At 43.0% G+C, this 20,257-nt stretch overlaps 1 protein-coding gene and 1 long non-coding RNA gene across 3 annotated transcripts in view; one reads left to right on the top strand and one right to left on the bottom strand.

The window, feature by feature from the left end:
• Positions 1-6,801, bottom strand: part of LOC140104603 (uncharacterized) — a 213,273-nt gene extending 206,472 nt beyond the window's left edge. Inside the window, exon 1 of the long non-coding RNA XR_011850377.1 lies at positions 6,769-6,801. This is a non-coding gene — a long non-coding RNA (uncharacterized lncRNA). The remainder of the gene's footprint in view (positions 1-6,768) is intronic.
• Positions 1-20,257, top strand: part of EEFSEC (eukaryotic elongation factor, selenocysteine-tRNA specific) — a 100,209-nt gene that overhangs the window by 13,178 nt on the left and 66,774 nt on the right. For both annotated transcript variants that reach the window (XM_072128217.1, XM_072128216.1), the window contains exons 2-4: positions 6,502-6,709; positions 11,635-11,731; positions 13,536-13,700. In XM_072128217.1, coding sequence (XP_071984318.1) covers positions 6,502-6,709; positions 11,635-11,731; positions 13,536-13,700 — 470 coding nt within the window. The remainder of the gene's footprint in view (positions 1-6,501; positions 6,710-11,634; positions 11,732-13,535; positions 13,701-20,257) is intronic.

Below are 20,257 nucleotides of genomic sequence, written 5' to 3' on the forward strand. Positions count from 1 at the left end.
TTATGACCACAATGTACCTAACATCTGATGGCTACTTTCAGCAGGATAATGCGCCATGTCATAAAGCTGGAATCATCTCAGACTGGTTTCTTGAACATGACAATGAGGTCACTGGACACAAATGGCTCCACAGTCACCAGATCTCAATCCAATAGAGCATCTTTGGGATGTGGTGGAACGGGAGATTGGCATCATGGATGTGCAGCCGACAAATCTGCGGCAACTGTGTGATGCCATCATGTCAATATGGAGCAAAATCTCTGAGGAGCTTCCAGCACCTTGTTGTATCTATGCCACGAAGAATTGAGGCAGTTCTGAAGGCAAAAGGGGGTCCAACCCGTTACTAGCATGGTGGACCTAATAAAGTGGCCGGTGAGTGTACAATAAATATATATGGACTGTTGCTTGAGCTGAACATAGGAGATGATAACTATGGCTTATTTGTTGTTCATTTACTTTACTGTAAATATAATGAATGATCCTGGACAACCCCTAAATTTCCTAGTTATGGCTTTAATCATTAATCTGTATTTTATTTATTTTGCCATATGAAATATCTACGTCTTAGTTACACCTATATAAATATACACTCCTACACACATGTCCAGCCAGTCGGGGGTTAAACAGTTTATTTTCCTATGTCATTACCCCAGGTAGATGGAGCCGCTGCAGCAAATAAACACAATAACCCAAGGATGTGCCTTTAATTCCTTCCCAAAGCATAAAATCTAATTACATCGATGGGGTGGAAAGGTCAGGGCCCCCTCGCCGTGTATCCCCGGGTAGGGATCAGCGCGGCTGCGGTTTGGCGTCCTGTCTGCCGGATCCCTAATTGCATCAATTCAAGTAAAAAAAGTTATAAAATCAGCCGCACGTTGATTGCAGAATTCTCCCAAGTCGTCAGTCGTCCTCCGGGAGCACCAAAACCCCCCCCAAAATATTCTCTGTTGTTCTAATTGTATCTGGTGATGGGAAAGCTGGGTGACGGCAGGCAGGGGGCGCCATCACGGATATTGTTCCCTCATGAATCCTCAGTTAATAAAAATTGTTAGACTCTTAAGAGTTCACCAGGGACAAGAACAGCACGAAATATAAAATAATCATCACTGCCGACCCAGGAAATGTCTCTCCGGTCCACTGCTGGCGCTGGCAGTACCAGCCGAGGGCGTAGATTGTTACATACCAGATCTGCACAGTCCCTGGTGGACCCACTGTGGTGGTGGTGGACAATGAGTGATGATTGTTGTGGGACCAGCCAACCGCCCAGCATGTAAGTCCAGACTCTTTCCTGGATGCAGATGGCAGGGGGTGTAGCATCAATTTTTTTTAGGATGCAAAACTGCAGCCAGCGTTGGGTATTCAAGTGCAATCAGGTCATGTCCTCACACTGCTGTGCTCACTGCAGCCAGTGTTGTGTATTGTCCCTGGAGAGATGTGTAATTATACCTTTCTGTATGTTGTTTGTAGCAGCAGGACTGTGATATATGGATTTAAATTCCAGGATTTATGCAGGGGGAGTTTCCTCACACTGCTGTGCTCCGTGCTCTCTGCAGCCAGTGTTGGGTATTGTTCTTGGAGAGATGTGTAATCATCTTTGTGTGTGTTGTTAGTAGCAGCAGAACTGTGATATTTGGATTTATATTCCAGGATTGTACTTGGGGTGTGTCCTCACACTGCTGTGCTCTGTGCAACCAGTCTTGTGTATTGTCCCTGGAGAGATGTGTAATCATTTTTATGTATGTTGACTGTAGTCGCAGGACTGTGAAATATGGATTTATATTCCAGGATTGTATCAGGGGTTGTTTCCTCACACTGCTGTGCTCTCTGCAGCCAGTGTTATGTATTGTCTCAGGAGAGAAGTGTAATCAGACCTTTGTGTATGTTAGGAGCAGCAGGACTGTGAAATATGGATTTATGTTCCAGGATTGTACCAGGGGGCATGTCCTCACACTGCTTTGCTCTGTGCTCTTTGCAGCCAGTGTTGGGTATTGTCCCTGAAGAGATGTGTATGTTGTTAGTAGTAGCAGCAGGACTTTGATTTATAGATCTACTTTCCAGGATTGTAGCGTTGGGGATCTTGTGCCCCGGAGGAATGGCTGCACCTTGTCCCACGGGGGTATGGCTAGACCTTGTGTTGTCCTGCGGGGGCATGGGCAGGTCTTGTCTTGCGGGGCCAGGTCTTGTTCTATGGGGGGGCGCGGCCAGGTCTTGTTCTATGGGGGGGCGCGGCCAGGTCTTGTTCTATGGGGGGGGGGCGCGGCCAGGTCTTGTTCTATGGGGGGGGCGCGGCCAGGTCTTGTTCTATGGGGGGGGGGCGCGGCCAGGTCTTGTTCTATGGGGGGGGGGCGCGGCCAGGCCTTGTTCTATGGGGGAGGGCGCGGCCAGGTCGTGTTCTATGGGGGTGGGGGAGCGGCAAGGTCTTGTTCTATGGGGGGGGGGGCGCGGACAGGTCTTGTTCTATGGCGGAGGGCGCGGCCAGGTCGTGTTCTATGGTGGTGGAGCGGCAAGGTCTTGTTCTATGGGGGGGGGGGGCGCGGCCAGGTCTTGTTCTATGGGGGGGGGGCGCGGCCAGGTCGTGTTCTATGGCGGAGGGCGCGGCCAGGTCGTGTTCTATGGCGGAGGGCGCGGCCAGGTCGTGTTCTATGGGGGGGGGGGGCGCGGCCAGGTCTTGTTCTATGGGGGGGAGCGGCCAGGTCTTGTTCTATGGGGGGGAGCGGCCAGGTCTTGTTCTATGGGGGGGGGGGCGCGGCCAGGTCTTGTTCTATGGGGGGGGGGGCGCGGCCAGGTCTTGTTCTATGGGGGGGGCGCGGCCAGGTCTTGTTCTATGGGGGGGGCGCGGCCAGGTCTTGTTCTATGGGGGGGCGCGGCCAGGTCTTGTTCTATGGGGGGGGGGGGCGCAGCCAGGTCTTGTTCTATGGGGGGGGGGGTGGCCAGGTCTTGTTCTATGGGGGGGCGGGGCCAGGTCTTGTTCTATGGGGGGGAGCGGCCAGGTCTTGTTCTATGGGGGCGTAGACGGATCCTGTTAGCAGGAAGCCCCTTTAAGTCTTAATGCAGATAACCCAGACCATGACTCGGCACAGGTCTCGCTCTCTGTTGTCTCTATCAGTCTCCCGGCAGCCGCCTGCGCTCATCCTCGCACAATGCCGGCGCCCAGTGAACCATAACTAAGTCTCGTAAACCGCATTGATTTCCCGCGTTGCGACTCGTAGATCCGTTAACCACAATAACTTCGAAGAGCATTTAGAAAAATGGAAGAAGAAAGAAAAAAAAGAAAAAGCATAAAGTCAAATCCTGGGATAATGGGAGAAGTATTACACCCAGCGCCTGCGCCAGGACGTCGCTAGTAAAGCGCGGTCTGTTCCCAATTCCCTCTCCGATCAAGGGGATTATCTTATTTCAAGGCTGGTAGTCATGGATAGTTGGGAAGCAATAGCCGCTCCCGAGCCTCTGCTTTCAATCAGCCGCGGTTTCTCTGTTTTGGAATTTTGTTTTGCTGCCCAAATTAACGGCAGCGCACCGCTAATAATCCTGCGCAAACGGCGGTCACATGACACCGAGCCAAAGCTGTAAGACCATGAGGAATTATCTGCTGTATGCTGAGTCAGGTATTCCTATGCCCTAGAAGGATCCAGTGTGTGGTCAGAGCGGCCACCAAAGACCACCAGGAGCATAATGCAATATACCGTGGATCGTAGCCCGTAGCTGGCACCTTACCATAAGATACGGGTCTAGCTGGCACCTTACCATAAGATACGGGTCTAGCTGGCACCTTACCATAAGATACGGGTCTAGCTGGCACCTTACCATAAGATACGGGTCTAGCTGGCACCTTACCATAAGATACGGGTCTAGCTGGCACCTTACCATAAGATACGGGTCTAGCTGGCACCTTACCATAAGATACGGGTCTAGCTGGCACCTTACCATAAGATACGGGTCTAGCTGGCACCTTACCATAAGATACGGGTCTACCTGACCTACCTGAGCAACGGCTGCCGAAATTTATTTTAAACCGTGGATCTACTTGGTGATCGGCTTTGATCACTTCGGGCGAGAAGCTGCTGATATAGCGGCCACTACAGGTGAAAGGTGGTATTGTTCAATCAAAGTCCTCCAAAGTTTTTTTTTGCTTTTGCCCTCCCTAAAAGGGCTCCATGACGTCCGTACGGCTCCTTTAACATTACTAGACTCTGACACAGCTGCAACATTTATAAGATTAGTATCTGTGCCCCATAGTATGGGGAGGTGCTATGTCTCTAAGGAGACAACCTACGCAGGTGTGTAGAGTCTTACAGGTCGCTTCACTAAGAATTCTGGGAAAGGGAATATGCAAGTCTTGGATTGCCTCTTACCACACTTTATGGAATACAGCACCATGTGGCTCAGTGCCGGGGACTTTGTAGTTAGACTAGAGGACGAGGACATATTTGAAAAGGAAAAATGCCTTGGGATATCCACAGAATAGGGGGTAACAATCTGAGCGGAGGGTGTCCCAGTGCTGGGACCCCTACCGTACACCAACAGTTCATGGTGGTCCCATTCTCAATAAGTGAACGAAGCGGGAGGTCAAACATGCGGTAGAGCCCTCCATTCACTGTATAGGGAAGTGCCGGAAGTTACTTGACCTAAGGACGGGACCTGCTGGGTTCTATTGTTTTGATCAATGGCGTCCTACCGAGCAGACCCAACCCCCTCACTGATAAGATTGTGAGATCAATTAGACTAAGGAGCACCCCTTTAAATCTGTTGATCTACATGAAGGGTTTTCCGCTTACCTGCTCTGCACTGATGAGGAGCAAAAAACGGCAGACTGCATTTAACTAGTTTGGGTCATCAACTTCCTAAAGACGTCACTAGGGACTCGGATTTCTCTAGCCATGACGGAAAACTGGATAACTCTCCTAGTATTTTTGGAGCTGGAGAAGACCCCCTTGGTGACTGACAAGGGACTTGACCTCATCCTGGGTGCTTGGGCAGGGTCTACATGACCTACTCTGGTTCCAAGGTCATGGCAATCTCCCAGTCTTCACCACTTAGTTGCGACGTCCAGGTGGTCGAGGCCGATCCATCGCCATTGGGTGATGACTTCTTCCCAAAATATTACTGAATAATCTGCAGATTGCCAGGATTTTCCGGCTATAATATATCACATTATTCGGTAATATTTTGATAATAATTTCATCACTCAATGGCGACGGATCGGCCACGACCACCTGAACGTCACAACTGGTGAAGACTGGGAGACCGCCACGAACGCTTGCGACCTAAAGGAACTCTAGCTTTTTTTAGGTCAACCTTGCCCCGGCTCCCAGGATTGGTGGAAAACCCCTTCTAAAAAAAATAGATCCCAAAAAAATTTTTTCAAAAAATTCCCCGACAATACATGAAATAATGTAATGTACATGGGATGACGTCTCCTGATAGGTCGGTTAGTCCGGTAAGTGAGTAGCCTTTGCAGATTCCCAACATTTTTCAGCTATAATATTCCGAGGGCTACTCACTTACCGGATTAACCTACCTAACATATATTATTTCATGTTTTGTCTGGGTATTTTTTTAATTTTTTTTTTTTATGGTGGTGTAAAACAAAGCTGTGCTGTGCGCACCCTCACCCCTTCTCCATCCCTTTCTCTGTTTCGGAGAAGGTCTGATTTCCGTGTAATCCTCGGAGTGCTGTTGTCAGCGCCGGCTGTAAGCGGGTCAGGAGAATGGGCCCCGGCTATTGGCCGTTATCTCTGTGGTCAGCAGTAAATGGCGAAGCTTAAGCCGCGGCTCCCCCGAGCCTTATCTCCTCATGACTCAGGCTCTTCCTCTATTATTCCTTATGATCTATCTCTGGAAATTTGGCAGAAGATCATTGAATGGGGAGACCAGAGGCCATTCACTAAATGCTGATTTTTTTTTTTTTATCGTTATTTTTACTTTTATTGACCCGTTTCTAAGGTTTTTACGAAACAAAATGTGATATCTGCTTCTGAACCGCAGACACATGACACCCGCAGGCCCGCCGGGCTCTAAGTGAGGCTTCATAGCAGCAGACACGAGACCCCGTAACTCTATCGGGCTCTGTGTTTCATTTTTTTTTTTTTTAGAGAAAAACAAAAATTTTTTAATAAATTACTTAAAAACTGTAAAAATGTGCTTTGTCCCTAATGATGCCCCTCTAGAAAACGAAGGAAACACCCCTGTCTAATTATCTGGGATCTCTGTATAACTGGGCATCAGGTGTTGAGTTTCCCTGCAGCGCCTCCGCAGGATGAGAGGAGTATTACACACTGCCAGGGAGCACAAGTCCTCCAAAGAGGTAACTGCCCATGAGATATACAGTAGATCCAGAACTTGTGGACCCCCTGGGGTGAGCTAGACTGCACAGACCCTTCAATTTTTGCTCTGTACTAGGAAATTATTAATAACTGGACGGTCAGACATTGGTAATTGTATAGATTTTTGGGAATTTCTCCCCCCTCTATATTGTGACTTATTTGTGTTCTCCCCCGGCAGGTGCCCAGATCATCGATCTCATGATGTTGGTGATCGACGTCACCAAAGGCATGCAGACCCAGTCCGCCGAGTGTCTGGTCATCGGGCAGATCGCGTGCAACAAGATGGTCGTCGTCTTAAACAAAACCGATTTGCTGGCGGAAAGCAAGAGGCAGGCGGCTATCGAGAGGATGACCAAGAAGATGCAGAAGACCCTCGAGAATACCAAGTGAGTGGTAGCAGGTGGGGGAGCTAAAAGATCCAATGAATTATTCACAGAAGAAGAACCTGTCAGCAGGTGTGACCCTACAGACTAAAGCCGTTGATATAGTGGGTGTTGTTAGTAGCAGCAGGACTGTGAAATATGTATGTATATTCCAGGATTGTACTGGGGGTGTGTCCTCACACTGCTGTGCTTTGTACACTCTGTAGCCGGTGGTAGGTATTCTCCCTGGAGTGTAATGTGCGATGTGTAATGTGATAGCTTTGTGTATAGTATTAGTATCAGCAGGACTGTGAAATATGGATTCCTATTTCAGGACTGTAACTTATCCAAGTGCACTGGGGTTGTATTGTCACACTGCTGTTCTCTATGCTCTCTGCAGCCAGTGTTTGGGTTTGTCCCTGAAGAGATGTGTAATCAGATCTTTCTGTATGTTAGTAGCAGCAGGACTGTGAAATATGGATTTAAATTCCATGGTTGTAGTTTCTCCAAGTGTACTGGGGACATATCCTCACACTGCTGTGCTCTGTACTCTCTGTTGTCAGTGTTCTATTTTGTCTCTGGAGAGAAGTGTAATAAGAACTTTGTGTATGTTCTTAGTAGCAGCAGGACTGTGATATATGGATTCATATTCCAGGATTGTAGCTTCTCCAAGTGCACTGGGAGCGTATACTCACACTGCTGTGTTCTGTGCATAGAACATTTCCACAACTCCTTCCCTCTACTGGATTATTTAATCGGAAAACTACTGAAGCTTTTACTAAAAGCAGAGGGGAGAAGCTGTGTAGCTGTGCAGTTTAATGCAGAGACCTAAGAGCACAGCAGTGTGAGGACATGATCCCAGTGTACTTTTAATGCTCTGTAGTTGAACCTTGTTGCTGCTACGTGAGCCATTCAGTGTCTGTGGGAGTACTGGTAGTCTAATAGACGAGCCAAAAGAGTCAGAGATACTGTAGCGCTGTGCTCGGCAACATTTGGCGCTCTTATAGCAATGAATAGAGCCTTGAGATGCTCCTTTAGTGAGTAATAATGGGTCCCAGTATTTGGAACCCCATTGATAATGTGAATAGGGGATTACTACATTATGGGGGATAACTGCTCTGGAATACCCCTTTAAGGACAGTCGTCACAATACGTGGGATCTGGGGCTTTGCGGCAGTCGCGCTCTCCACACTCCATTCACCGCTTTATTATTATTTAGTTAAAATGAATTCACCTGTTTCAACATTTGTTCCTGTTCCACGCAATGTTCATTTTTCGTGTGTTTGGATTAAGTGTAATTGAATTTCCCCGAGCTTTGTTGTTAATCTCTTTGACTCTCAGTACGAATGTTCCCAATCACAGCCGCGGGCGGGAGGATTACAGGCATTGCAAGGCTCTCTGTAACATCCAATATGTATCAGAAAGGCTGCAGCCCGGTGAGATTCTTCAGTAATCCATCTATGTTCTGCTTCTCCTGGAGCAATGGAGACCGGACCTCCTACCCCCGGGGGCAGGGAACAAGGAGCAGCCACTACACTGTCCCCTCCAGAGGAGAGATGATAATTTACCCTGGACACCAAAACTTATGAAATTGGTAAAAGATTAACATAATGTTCCTAACACCGGCATGTACAAGAATATAACTACTATAATACTGCCCCCTATGTACAGGAATATAACTACTATAATACTGCCCCCTATGTACAGGAATATAACTACTATAATACCGCCACCTATGTACAAGAATATAACTACTATAATACTGCCCCCTATGTACAAGAATATAACTACTATAATACTGCCTCCTATGTACAGGAATATAACTACTATAATACTGCCCCCTATGTACAAGAATATAACTACTATAATACTGCCCCCTATGTACAGGAATATAACTACTATAATACTGCCCCCTATGTACAAGAATATAACTACTATAATACTGCCCCCTATGTACAAGAATATAACTACTATAATACTGCCCCCTATGTACAAGAATATAACTACTATAATACTGCCTCCTATGTACAGGAATATAACTACTATAATACTGCCCCCTATGTACAAGAATATAACTACTATAATACTGCCCCCTATGTACAAGAATATAACTACTATAATACTACCCCCTATGTACAGGAATATAACTACTATAATACTGCCCCCTATGTACAAGAATATAACTACTATAATACTGCCCCCTATGTACAGGGATATAACTACTATAATACTGATCCCTATGTACAGGAATACAACTACTATAATACTGCCCCCTATGTACAGGAATATAACTACTATAATACTGCCTCCTATGTACAGGAATATAACTACTATAATACTGCCCCCTATGTACAAGAATATAACTACTATAATACTGCCTCCTATGTACAGGAATATAACTACTATAATACTGCCCCCTATGTACAAGAATATAACTACTATAATACTGCCCCCTATGTACAGGAATATAACTACTATAATACTGCCCCCTATGTACAAGAATATAACTACTATAATACTGCCCCCTATGTACAAGAATATAACTACTATAATACTGCCCCCTATGTACAAGAATATAACTACTATAATACTGCCTCCTATGTACAGGAATATAACTACTATAATACTGCCCCCTATGTACAAGAATATAACTACTATAATACTGCCCCCTATGTACAAGAATATAACTACTATAATACTACCCCCTATGTACAGGAATATAACTACTATAATACTGCCCCCTATGTACAAGAATATAACTACTATAATACTGCCCCCTATGTACAGGGATATAACTACTATAATACTGATCCCTATGTACAGGAATACAACTACTATAATACTGCCCCCTATGTACAGGAATATAACTGCTATAATACTGCCCCCTATGTACAAGAATATAACTACTATAATACTGCCCCCTATGTACAAGAATATAACTACTATAATACTGCCCCCTATGTATAAGAATATAACTACATAACTACTATAATACTGCCCCCCTATGTACAGGAATATAACTACTATAATACCGCCACCTATGTACAAGAATATAACTACTATAATACTGCCCCCTATGTACACGAATATAACTACTATAATACTGCCCCCTATGTACAAGAATATATCTACTATAATACTGCCCCCTATGTACAAGAATATAACTACTATAATACTGCCCTCTATGTACAAGAATATAACTACTATAATACTGCCCCCTGTCTTCAAGAATATAACTACTATAATACTGCCCCCTATGTACAGGAATATAACTACTATAATACTGCCCCCTATGTACAAGAATATAACTACTATAATACTGCCCCCTATGTACAGGAATATAACTACTATAATACTGCCCCCTATGTACAAGAATATAACTACTATAATACTGCCCCCCATGTACAGGAATATAACTACTATAATACTGTCCCCTATGTACAGGAATATAACTACTATAATACTGCCTCCTATGTACAGGAATATAACTACTATAATACTGCCCCCTATGTACAAGAATATAACTACTATAATACTGCCCCCCATGTACAGGAATATAACTACTATAATACTGCCCCCTATGTACAGGAATATAACTACTATAATACTGCCCCCCATGTACAGGAATATAACTACTATAATACTGCCCCCTATGTACAGGAATATAACTACTATAATACTGCCCCCCATGTACAGGAATATAACTACTATAATACTGCCCCCTATGTACAGGGAATATAACTACTATAATACTGCCTCCTATGTACAGGAATATAACTACTATAATACTGCCCCCCATGTACAGGAATATAACTACTATAATACTGCCCCCTATGTACAGGAATATAACTACTATAATACTGCCTCCTATGTACAGGAATATAACTACTATAATACTGCCCCCTATGTACAAGAATATAACTACTATAATACTGCCTCCTATGTACAGGAATATAACTACTATAATACTGCCCCCTATGTACAAGAATATAACTACTATAATACTGCCTCCTATGTACAGGAATATAACTACTATAATACTGCCCCCTATGTACAGGAATATAACTACTATAATACTGCCCCCTATGTACAGGAATATAACTACTATAATACTGCCCCCCATGTACAGGAATATAACTACTATAATACTGCCCCCTATGTACAGGAATATAACTACTATAATACTGCCTCCTATGTACAGGAATATAACTACTATAATACTGCCTCCTATGTACAGGAATATAACTACTATAATACTGCCCCCTATGTACAAGAATATAACTACTATAATACTGCCTCCTATGTACAGGAATATAACTACTATAATACTGCCCCCTATGTACAAGAATATAACTACTATAATACTGCCTCCTATGTACAGGAATATAACTACTATAATACTGCCCCCCATGTACAGGAATATAACTACTATAATACTGCCCCCTATGTACAGGAATATAACTACTATAATACTGGTGAGTAAAGTCTGTAAATTTGGCTTCTACAAGAAAATCGAATTCATCTTCTGATTCTTATAAAGAAACATTTTATATGTTACAATCTGTATATCCCGGGCCGCGTTCCCCAGGGTTTTCTCATAAGAAAACTGCATATGGAGTCAATAACATTTTGAAGCCTAATAACAATAAGATTTGGGGAGCGGGGGGGGGGGGGGCGGGGGGACATTGTCTTTACATTGGTCCTTATGTTAACCCCTGTGCTGCTGGTTAGTCTTCATGTTTGTCTTATAGTGCAGGGGTCGCAGGAACACAAAGAGCAGAACGCTGCATTATATGGAATTTTAAATATATTTATTTTTGTTTTATATTATTTTTACCTTTTTAACCCTTTAACTGTTTGTTTGACCTTGACATTTCTATCCTGAAGGTTGGAGATTTGCCCGGACGTGGTTCACCTCCTATGTCAATGTATTTTCTTTCTTTCTATAGATTCCACGGTTGTCCTATTATCTCTGTGGCGGCAAAACCGGGAGGACCTGAAGCCCCAGAGTCTGAGAGCGCTCAGGGAATCTCCGAATTAATAGAGGTGTGTACTGGGATACTTCATCTCGCTTTTCAGATTGATATTAGGCCTGCCGTCTGTCACCACTAGGGGGAGCTCACAGTATAGTAACATATACATGGAATGTAGAACTTTAAAAATTGATTGCTTATCCTCGGGGGAGGGACTTAGTATCAGATTGGTGACACCCATGTCCATTATGACTTCTACTTCACTAGCCAATGATGTCCTGTACCTGAGTCACATGACCTATTTGCAGCTCACTCCCATACAGATTATTGTGGCTTAGCTGCATTATCAAGTCCAGCCACTATGTGGCTTTATGGCTCTGTGCTCAGTAGGAAGTGAAGACCCTGCAATACTAAGACTAGGCAAATCTTGACTCCCACTATTTTTTAGTACCGCCTGTTGACAACAGCCAAAACTTTAGAATTTGACTTTCTATATCTTTGTTTTCACCGCAGGCTAGGACTATTATTATTATTATTATGATTATTATTATTATAATTTTTTTTTTTTTTTGACCTTGCCCTTTAAATGTATGATGTCACCATACGGGTCCGGGAGGGAGGGGATGCGTTTCTGCTTCTTTGTATTTAGCCTCCTGTAATATTCTGAAGGTTTAGGACTCTCCTTTTCCAGTAGGTGGCACTAGAGGAACAGCGTTTTGTTTGGAGGCAGAGTTGATTTGCATATTTTTTTCCCATGGGGCATTGGGCCCTCCCTAAGAGTAACAGTACTCCCATGATTGAAACTCAAAAATTCAATTTTATTTTTCTTTTTTTAAATTGGGGACTGAGAATTTTGTTAATCCACTTTTTTTTTCTCAATGGTAAATTTTATGTTTTGGGGATTTTTTTTTTTTTTTTGGACCATACAAATGTCATTGATTCTCTGCTGCCTACAGGAAGTCAGTAGAGAGCGAGTAGTTTGTGGGCTGCGGCACCTCATGCTGCTCCTACATCCTTCAGACACCCATCTGATATTTACTTCCCCTCTTCTGTTTTCCGCTTAAGATTTTAGATCTTACAAAGTGATTTGTGTCTCCCCTTGGAAAATCTTTTTTTTTTTTTTTTTTTTTTTTTTTTAATGACCTTTCTGATCCAAATTTCCTTAAATGAAATTTTAAGATGATCAAATTACATTTTTTTACATTTTCACATACTGTATAAATAAAGTTGCTTAATTAAATTGATTTAATTGATTTTATTTATTACTTTATTTTGTAATTTTTAACAAAATTTGGTGGAATTTTTTTTTTTACAAATTATAAACTTGACGACTTCATTCAGGTCTTCTAAAAAAAAAAAAACTTTTGACGGGGATATGTCTCAATTATTACCTTCTTTCACCTCTATGATGGCTTTGCGTTTTTTTTTTTTTTTTTTTTTTACATTGTTTTTTTTAGTCCCTCCCCCTTCACCTCCCAAAAACAGAGTCAGCTAAATTCTGAATATGATGCCCAGCAGCCATCAAATACATAGATGTAGAATGTCAAAAACCTAAAATGTGATAAAATATCAGTAAATTTTTACCCATTTTTTTTGTACAAGTTGCAGGAGGGTTCTGTAATTTGTGTCAGTTTAAACAGAATAAAAAAAAATTGTAAAAAAAGAAAATTTCAGCAATGATGAAATAATGTGAATGTAGTTTTCTTCTACTATTAGGAGTAGTTGTTCTAGCTTTGGTGGTATTAACCTCCTACGCATGGTCATACCCTCCATAGACGATCGCCTACTGCTCCTGGCGACACTGTATTTACTATGCTCGGCACTCTCAATGAACCTTTGTGTTTTTTGTCTTTTTTTTTCTTCCCCTCCCGATCCAGCTCTTGAAGTATCAGGCCTACTTGCCTCGCAGAGATCCCTCCGGGCCTTTCCTCATGGCTGTTGACCACTGTTTCTCCATCAGGGGTCAGGGCACGGTGATGACAGGCACCATCCTCTCTGGATCCGTCAGCCTCAATGACAACGTGGAGATCCCGGCTTTAAAGGTAACCAAATCCTCCACCACTAGGGGGCAGCCTTGTCCCAGCTGTACCGTCCCATGCAGATTACACCAGACGTGGTTTGTTGGGGGGGGGGGCGCATTTTTAAAGGATACTTATTCGGAGTGTTAAAAATGATTGAATATTACAAAATTAATTGTTCTGTTTTCGGTTGATGAATTATTTGCTCTTTGTATGTCGGCATTAAATTTTTTTTTTTTTTTTTTTAGATGCGTGAAATTTCTAAATTAGTTTAAACCCCCCCTAAAAATAGAAGTAAATACCTTCAGGAAAAAATTATTCGCTGCAGGCTTTTATAGAATGCGAGAAATTATACTTTTTTTTTTTTTTTTTGCTGTTTTAAAATGTATTTGTTTGTAAAAATTGCAGATTACAAAAAAAAAAAATTCTGTAAATTTTAAAAGTTTTTCCGTATTTTCCATTAACGAAAAAACAACAAAGATAAAGCCTAAATATCGAAGAGTAACAAGTGCAAATACAGGCCCATTCCTAGAACTTACAGAATTTACAATTCTAAATTTTACTTGCCCGGGGGGAAAAAAATCTCTTGTTGTGTGTGTTTTTTTTTTTTTTTTTTTTTTTTTTTTTAAGCTGTTTAAATGCCATTAGGTAATTTTAGAAATATTGGTCACTTTTTTTTTATTTTTTTTTTCTCCCAATCTATACACTTTTCAAACTTTTTGTATTTTCGAAAGGGAAATTTATTATTTTAGCTTAAAAAGCAAAAGTTATTCCGGAAGACTTGCATGTAATTAGGCAATTTTAATTTTTATTATTGTTCTCTTATTTACTTATCAGTTACAGGCGGTCCCCTACTTAAGGACACCCGACTTACAGACAACCCATAGTTACAGACAGACCCCTCTGACCTCTGGTGAAGCTTTCTGGATGCTTTACTATAGTCCCAGACTCCAATAATCAGCTGTAAGGTGTCTGTAATGAAGCTTTATTGATAATCCTTGGTCCCATTACAGCAAAGAATGTTTAAACTCCAATTGTCACTGGGGCCAAATTTTTTTTGTTTGGATCTACAATTATAAAATATACAGTTTCGACTTCCATACAAATTCAACTTAAGAACAAACCTCCGGATCCTATCTTGTACGTAACCCAGGGACTGCCTGTATTTATTAGAAATTTTTAGTATTGATACGCCTGTACTGTACTGTACCCAATTACCTTGTAGAGACGTTAAAAAAATTGAGAAAAAGTGAGTGATAAAATGTATCAAGTTTCTAAATCGCCTCCTAAAGTATAAAAATTACAGGAATGAACAAGATTCTGCATAAATGACACAAACATAAGAAATAAAATTGAGTTACATTTCTGAGAGGATGAAGTATTAAAACCTTAATGAAAATATTTTTTATTTTTAGAAAAATTTAATAGATCCCCCCCCCCTATTTAATTATATTTATTGTTATTATTATACTATTATATTTTATTTGTTCATATTTATATTATTACTGTGTTATTTTTTTTTATACTTGCATTAAAATAAATTCTCGATAATTTAACATTTACTAAATTAACCCCTCACTTATATTTAGAAATTTTTTTTTTTTAGTTATCTAATTAAAAGAAATGATATAAAAATCCCATCCCCGCTCCCTGCCTGGTTGTATAATGGTATAATATAAGATTTTGGGTAAGTTGTTGTGTGGATTAGAGTCTGGGATACATGATGGAATGGAGTTGACATCTTGGGAGGCTCCGTGGCCTCGGTGTGAGCCTCGGCTCTGACCCCAGTATTTACCCCGTACCCGGAGCCGTGACTGACAGGCCATGTCCACAGGGGACGGGACGTCGTGTTTAAAAAAAGAAACTATTCCTACAAGGAAAACAAATCGGCGACTTCTCTATGGAAAGTGTCTCTGCCGCCCTCAAGATCCACTAATAGATTGTGACACCAGTGACCGAATGAACCCGTGTATAGAGGGGTCACTCCATAGACCCCCACCCCAGCCCGCCACCTACTGTGTGATATACTAATGGCGGGGAATGGACACAGGTCATACATATTACATCTAATACTGACCCTACTGATCACACAAATACCACCAGAAATCCATCAGCTACTTATCCATCTCATGTATTTAAACTATCTATCTATCTATCTATCTATCTATCTATCTATCTATCTATCTATCTATCTATCTATCTGTGTATCTCCATCTATCTGTGTATCTATCAGTATGTCTATGTCTCTCTATCTGTGTATCTCTATCTATATGTGTATCTCTATCTATATGTGTATCTTTATCTATCTGTGTATCTCTATCTATCTGTGTATCTATCAGTATGTCTATGTCTCTCTATCTGTGTATCTCTATCTATATGTGTATCTCTATCTATATGTGTATCTTTATCTATCTGTGTATCTCTATCTATCTGTGTATCTCTATCTATCTGTGTATCTATCAGTATGTCTATGTCTCTCTATCTGTGTATCTCTATCTATCTGTGTATCTATCAGTATGTCTATGTCTCTCTATCTGTGTATCTCTATCTATCTGTGTATCTATCAGTATGTCTATGTCTCTCTATCTGTGTATGTGTATAGAAGTGTGAGAGTCCAAGGCCGCTCTGTGTGACCAATGAGGCTGGGTGCAGCTCTGTGGGTTTTCGGGCATAAACCTCTTCATGTAAAAACCGGAAAATAAATTTCACCTGAATTTTCACTGAAATCTGGGAGTGCTGCCTGTTTTTTTTTTTTTTTTTTCTATGTATTTATGGTATATCTCTAAGCTATCGATCTATCTGTATATCTATCTATATAACTATCTATATATCTGTATTTATATCTCTTAGGTAGTGATAGATATACAGATAGTGATCTGTAGCTCTACCTGTTTGTGTGTATCTTTCTGTATATCTATATCTCTATCTAAGTGTCCATCTGTATATCTTTCTATCTCTTAGCTATCTGTATATCTCTATCTGTTATCTATCTATCTCATATCTATTCATCTGTATATCTATCTCTTAGCTAATGATCTGTATGTATATCTATCTATCTATGTATCTATCTCTGTGTCCATCTGTATATCTACTGTATCTGTATATCCATCTCTTAGCTACTGATCTATATGTATATCTATCTATCTATCTATCTATCTATCTATCTATCTATCTATCTATGTATCTATCTCTGTGTCCATCTGTATATCTACTGTATCTGTATATCCATCTCTTAACCAATAGAGATATACAAATAGCTATCGATCTCCTATCTCGTATCTCCCTCGTATCTATCTCTTGGCTATCTGTTATCTATCTGTATATCTCTTATCCTGCACATACATTGTCTCTCTGAATACATGTTGTACAGTTCTGTGGATGTCTGTTTTGTCCTATACAGAGGTTCCCTATATATTACCCATGGGGGTCTATGTATGACGTGTACGGCTGCATAATATATCAGAGACCTCTGGATTATCGCCCTGTATTATGCAGAACGTTGGAGCTGTAGGATGACTCCATCATGTATCCATCACCCGGTGCTTCCATGTTGTGTGTATGATACATAGTAACGCTACTACTACTACGTGTAACCCTTCATCACTTCCCATAGACTATGACCCGGAGGAGGTCACGTTGGTGTCAGATCCCTGGACCCTTCTGACATCCCGGGAGATTTTCCGTCTTTTGAAGAAGAAAGTATCACGTAAAGTTATAAGGTTCTAGAATCTTGGGAACAGAATCTCGGAGACGAGATAAAAGCTGATGTGACCTGCTAATTGGTGTCATTAGCCAGAATAATGCCCCAAGTTTAGGGATTAGTCTGAGCGATGAACTCATGGGGACGATTATACCCTTCACATGTACGCGGGAGGTTGTGGCGGCGCTCTCCAGAAATTAAAATCGAGCTACGCAGAGAATGGGGTATTGTATGACGGAGCCGGACATGAAAGGCGGATACTCGGAGATACAATCACCAATGATGGGCGCTCTCTGAAAGATTGATTGTCCGTCTATGGGAGAGGATACGGAGGAGGCCGCTCGCTCTCACACCCTCCTTTGTGTCCGGCGCTGGGGTCAGACCGCAGGCTTTATCTGCTCATGTCCTGGCATTGGGATGATTTAACATCTACAATTGTCTTATGGGGGTCTTCTATGTCCCTCATCAATAATCCCGGATTGTTGCAGTGTAAATGCCGTTGTATTTTAGCCTCTGAAAACTGCATGAAAATAGTTTTTGCGTTCAGTTTATTTAAATTTTTAAAAATGACAAGCCCCCCCCCCCCCCCTCCAGAAAAGCCTTGGTCCCCGCACAGCAGTTAGTCAGCACCCATGGGTGACATGAAGCAGCTGGCGACCAGTAATGACCGCACTCATCCTGTATCATCGCATTTACTCATCTGCCTCAGTTTTTAGTTCCATCTTTAGATCCATTAAGTTCTACAAAGCACAAAGAGACAACATCAAAGTCCCTGTCATGGAGCTGAGCTCTGACTTATCGTCCCATTGAATTATGTTCCTCCCTGTCCAAGGAGGGAGAAGACACATTGCATGTTTAATAAAAATCTACAAGGACACCTGGATGGTGGGGTGCAGGACAGGGACACGCTGACACTTGGGGGGGACAGGACAGGGACACGCTGACACTTGGGGGGGGACAGGACAGGGACACGCTGACACTTGGGGGGGGACAGGACAGGGACACGCTGACACTTGGGGGGACGGGATAGTGACACGCTGACAATTGGGGGGACAGGACAGGGACACGCTGACACTTGGGGGGACAGGACAGGGACACGCTGACACTTGGGGGACAGGACAGGGACACGCTGACACTTGGGGGGGACAGGACAGGGACACGCTGACACTTGGGGGACAGGACAGGGACACGCTGACACTTGGGGGACAGGACAGGGACACGCTGACACTTGGGGGGACAGGACAGGGACACGCTGACACTTGGGGGACAGGACAGGGACACGCTGACACTTGGGGGGGACAGGACAGGGACACGCTGACACTTGGGGGGGACAGGACAGGGACACGCTGACACTTGGGGGACAGGACAGGGACACGCTGACACTTGGGGGGCAGGACAGGGACACGCTGACACTTGGGGGACAGGACAGGGACACGCTGACACTTGGGGGGACAGGACAGGGACACGCTGACACTTGGGGGGACAGGACAGGGACACGCTGACACTTGGGGGGACAGGACAGGGACACGCTGACACTTGGGGGGACAGGACAGGGACACGCTGACACTTGGGGGGACAGGACAGGGACACGCTGACACTTGGGGGACAGGACAGGGACACGCTGACACTTGGGGGACAGGACAGGGACACGCTGACACTAGGGGGCAGGACAGGGACACGCTGACACTTGGGGGACAGGACAGGGACACGCTGACACTTGGGGGGACAGGACAGGGACACGCTGACACTTGGGGGACAGGGCAATATCACTTTTGACCCACCTGAACTTTGAAGAACTTTTCTAACCCCTATTGCTTATTTTGTGTTTCTGGGACCATGACACCCTGGACTTGTTCATTCCCTCTACCTCTGTGTTGCTTCCATCACTCGGGCTGTGAACTCCCCCAGGGGCTCATAACCTTTTTTTTACTTGAACCCACCGACTATTACTGAAAATCCCAAGAATGTGAGAGAAACCTAAACAATTTGTGAGGAGGGCAGGGATGTGCTGTGAGGGGAGAGGGTTATACAGAGGTTGCCCTCACAGCTCTGTGCTGCCCCTGGGCAACCGTTGACCCAAACATCTAGAAAATCCCTTGTACAATTTTCGGGTTAAAGGTTGTCCAGCTGCTGAAGGAAAATACAATAATCTGTTATTCTAGAAAGTGAAGCGATGGTTGTCAGGTCATAGAGACTTATCCCTCATATTACCCTGAGCCCCGAGTTATAACAACATGTATGCATTATATTATTCCGGGGCACAGGATTATAGGTATGAAACACAAATACCCCTAATACTAAGGATGTATACAGTGACCAAATAGTGAGTGCAGCTCTGGGGTATAATACAGGATGTAACTCAGGATCAGTACAGGATAAGTAATGTCATGTATGTACACAGTGACTGCACCAGCAGCAGAATAGTGAGTGCAGCCCTGGGGTATAATACAGGATGTAACTCAGGATCAGTACAGGATAAGTAATGTCATGTATGTACACAGTGACTGCACCAGCAGCAGAATAGTGAGTGCAGCTCTGGGGTATAATACAGGATGTAACTCAGGATCAGTACAGGATAAGTAATGTCATGTATGTACACAGTGACTGCACCAGCAGCAGAATAGTGAGTGCAGCCCTGGGGTATAATACAGGATGTAACTCAGGATCAGTACAGGATAAGTAATGTCATGTATGTACACAGTGACTGCACCAGCAGCAGAATAGTGAGTGCAGCTCTGGGGTATAATACAGGATGTAACTCAGGATCAGTACAGGATAAGTAATGTCATGTATGTACACAGTGACTGCACCAGCAGCAGGATAGTGAGTGCAGCTCTGGGGTATAATACAGGATGTAACTCGGGATCAGTACAGGATAAGT

This window comes from Engystomops pustulosus, chromosome 10 (assembly GCF_040894005.1).
Source record: "Engystomops pustulosus chromosome 10, aEngPut4.maternal, whole genome shotgun sequence".
NCBI classification, from domain to species: Eukaryota; Metazoa; Chordata; class Amphibia; order Anura; family Leptodactylidae; genus Engystomops; species Engystomops pustulosus.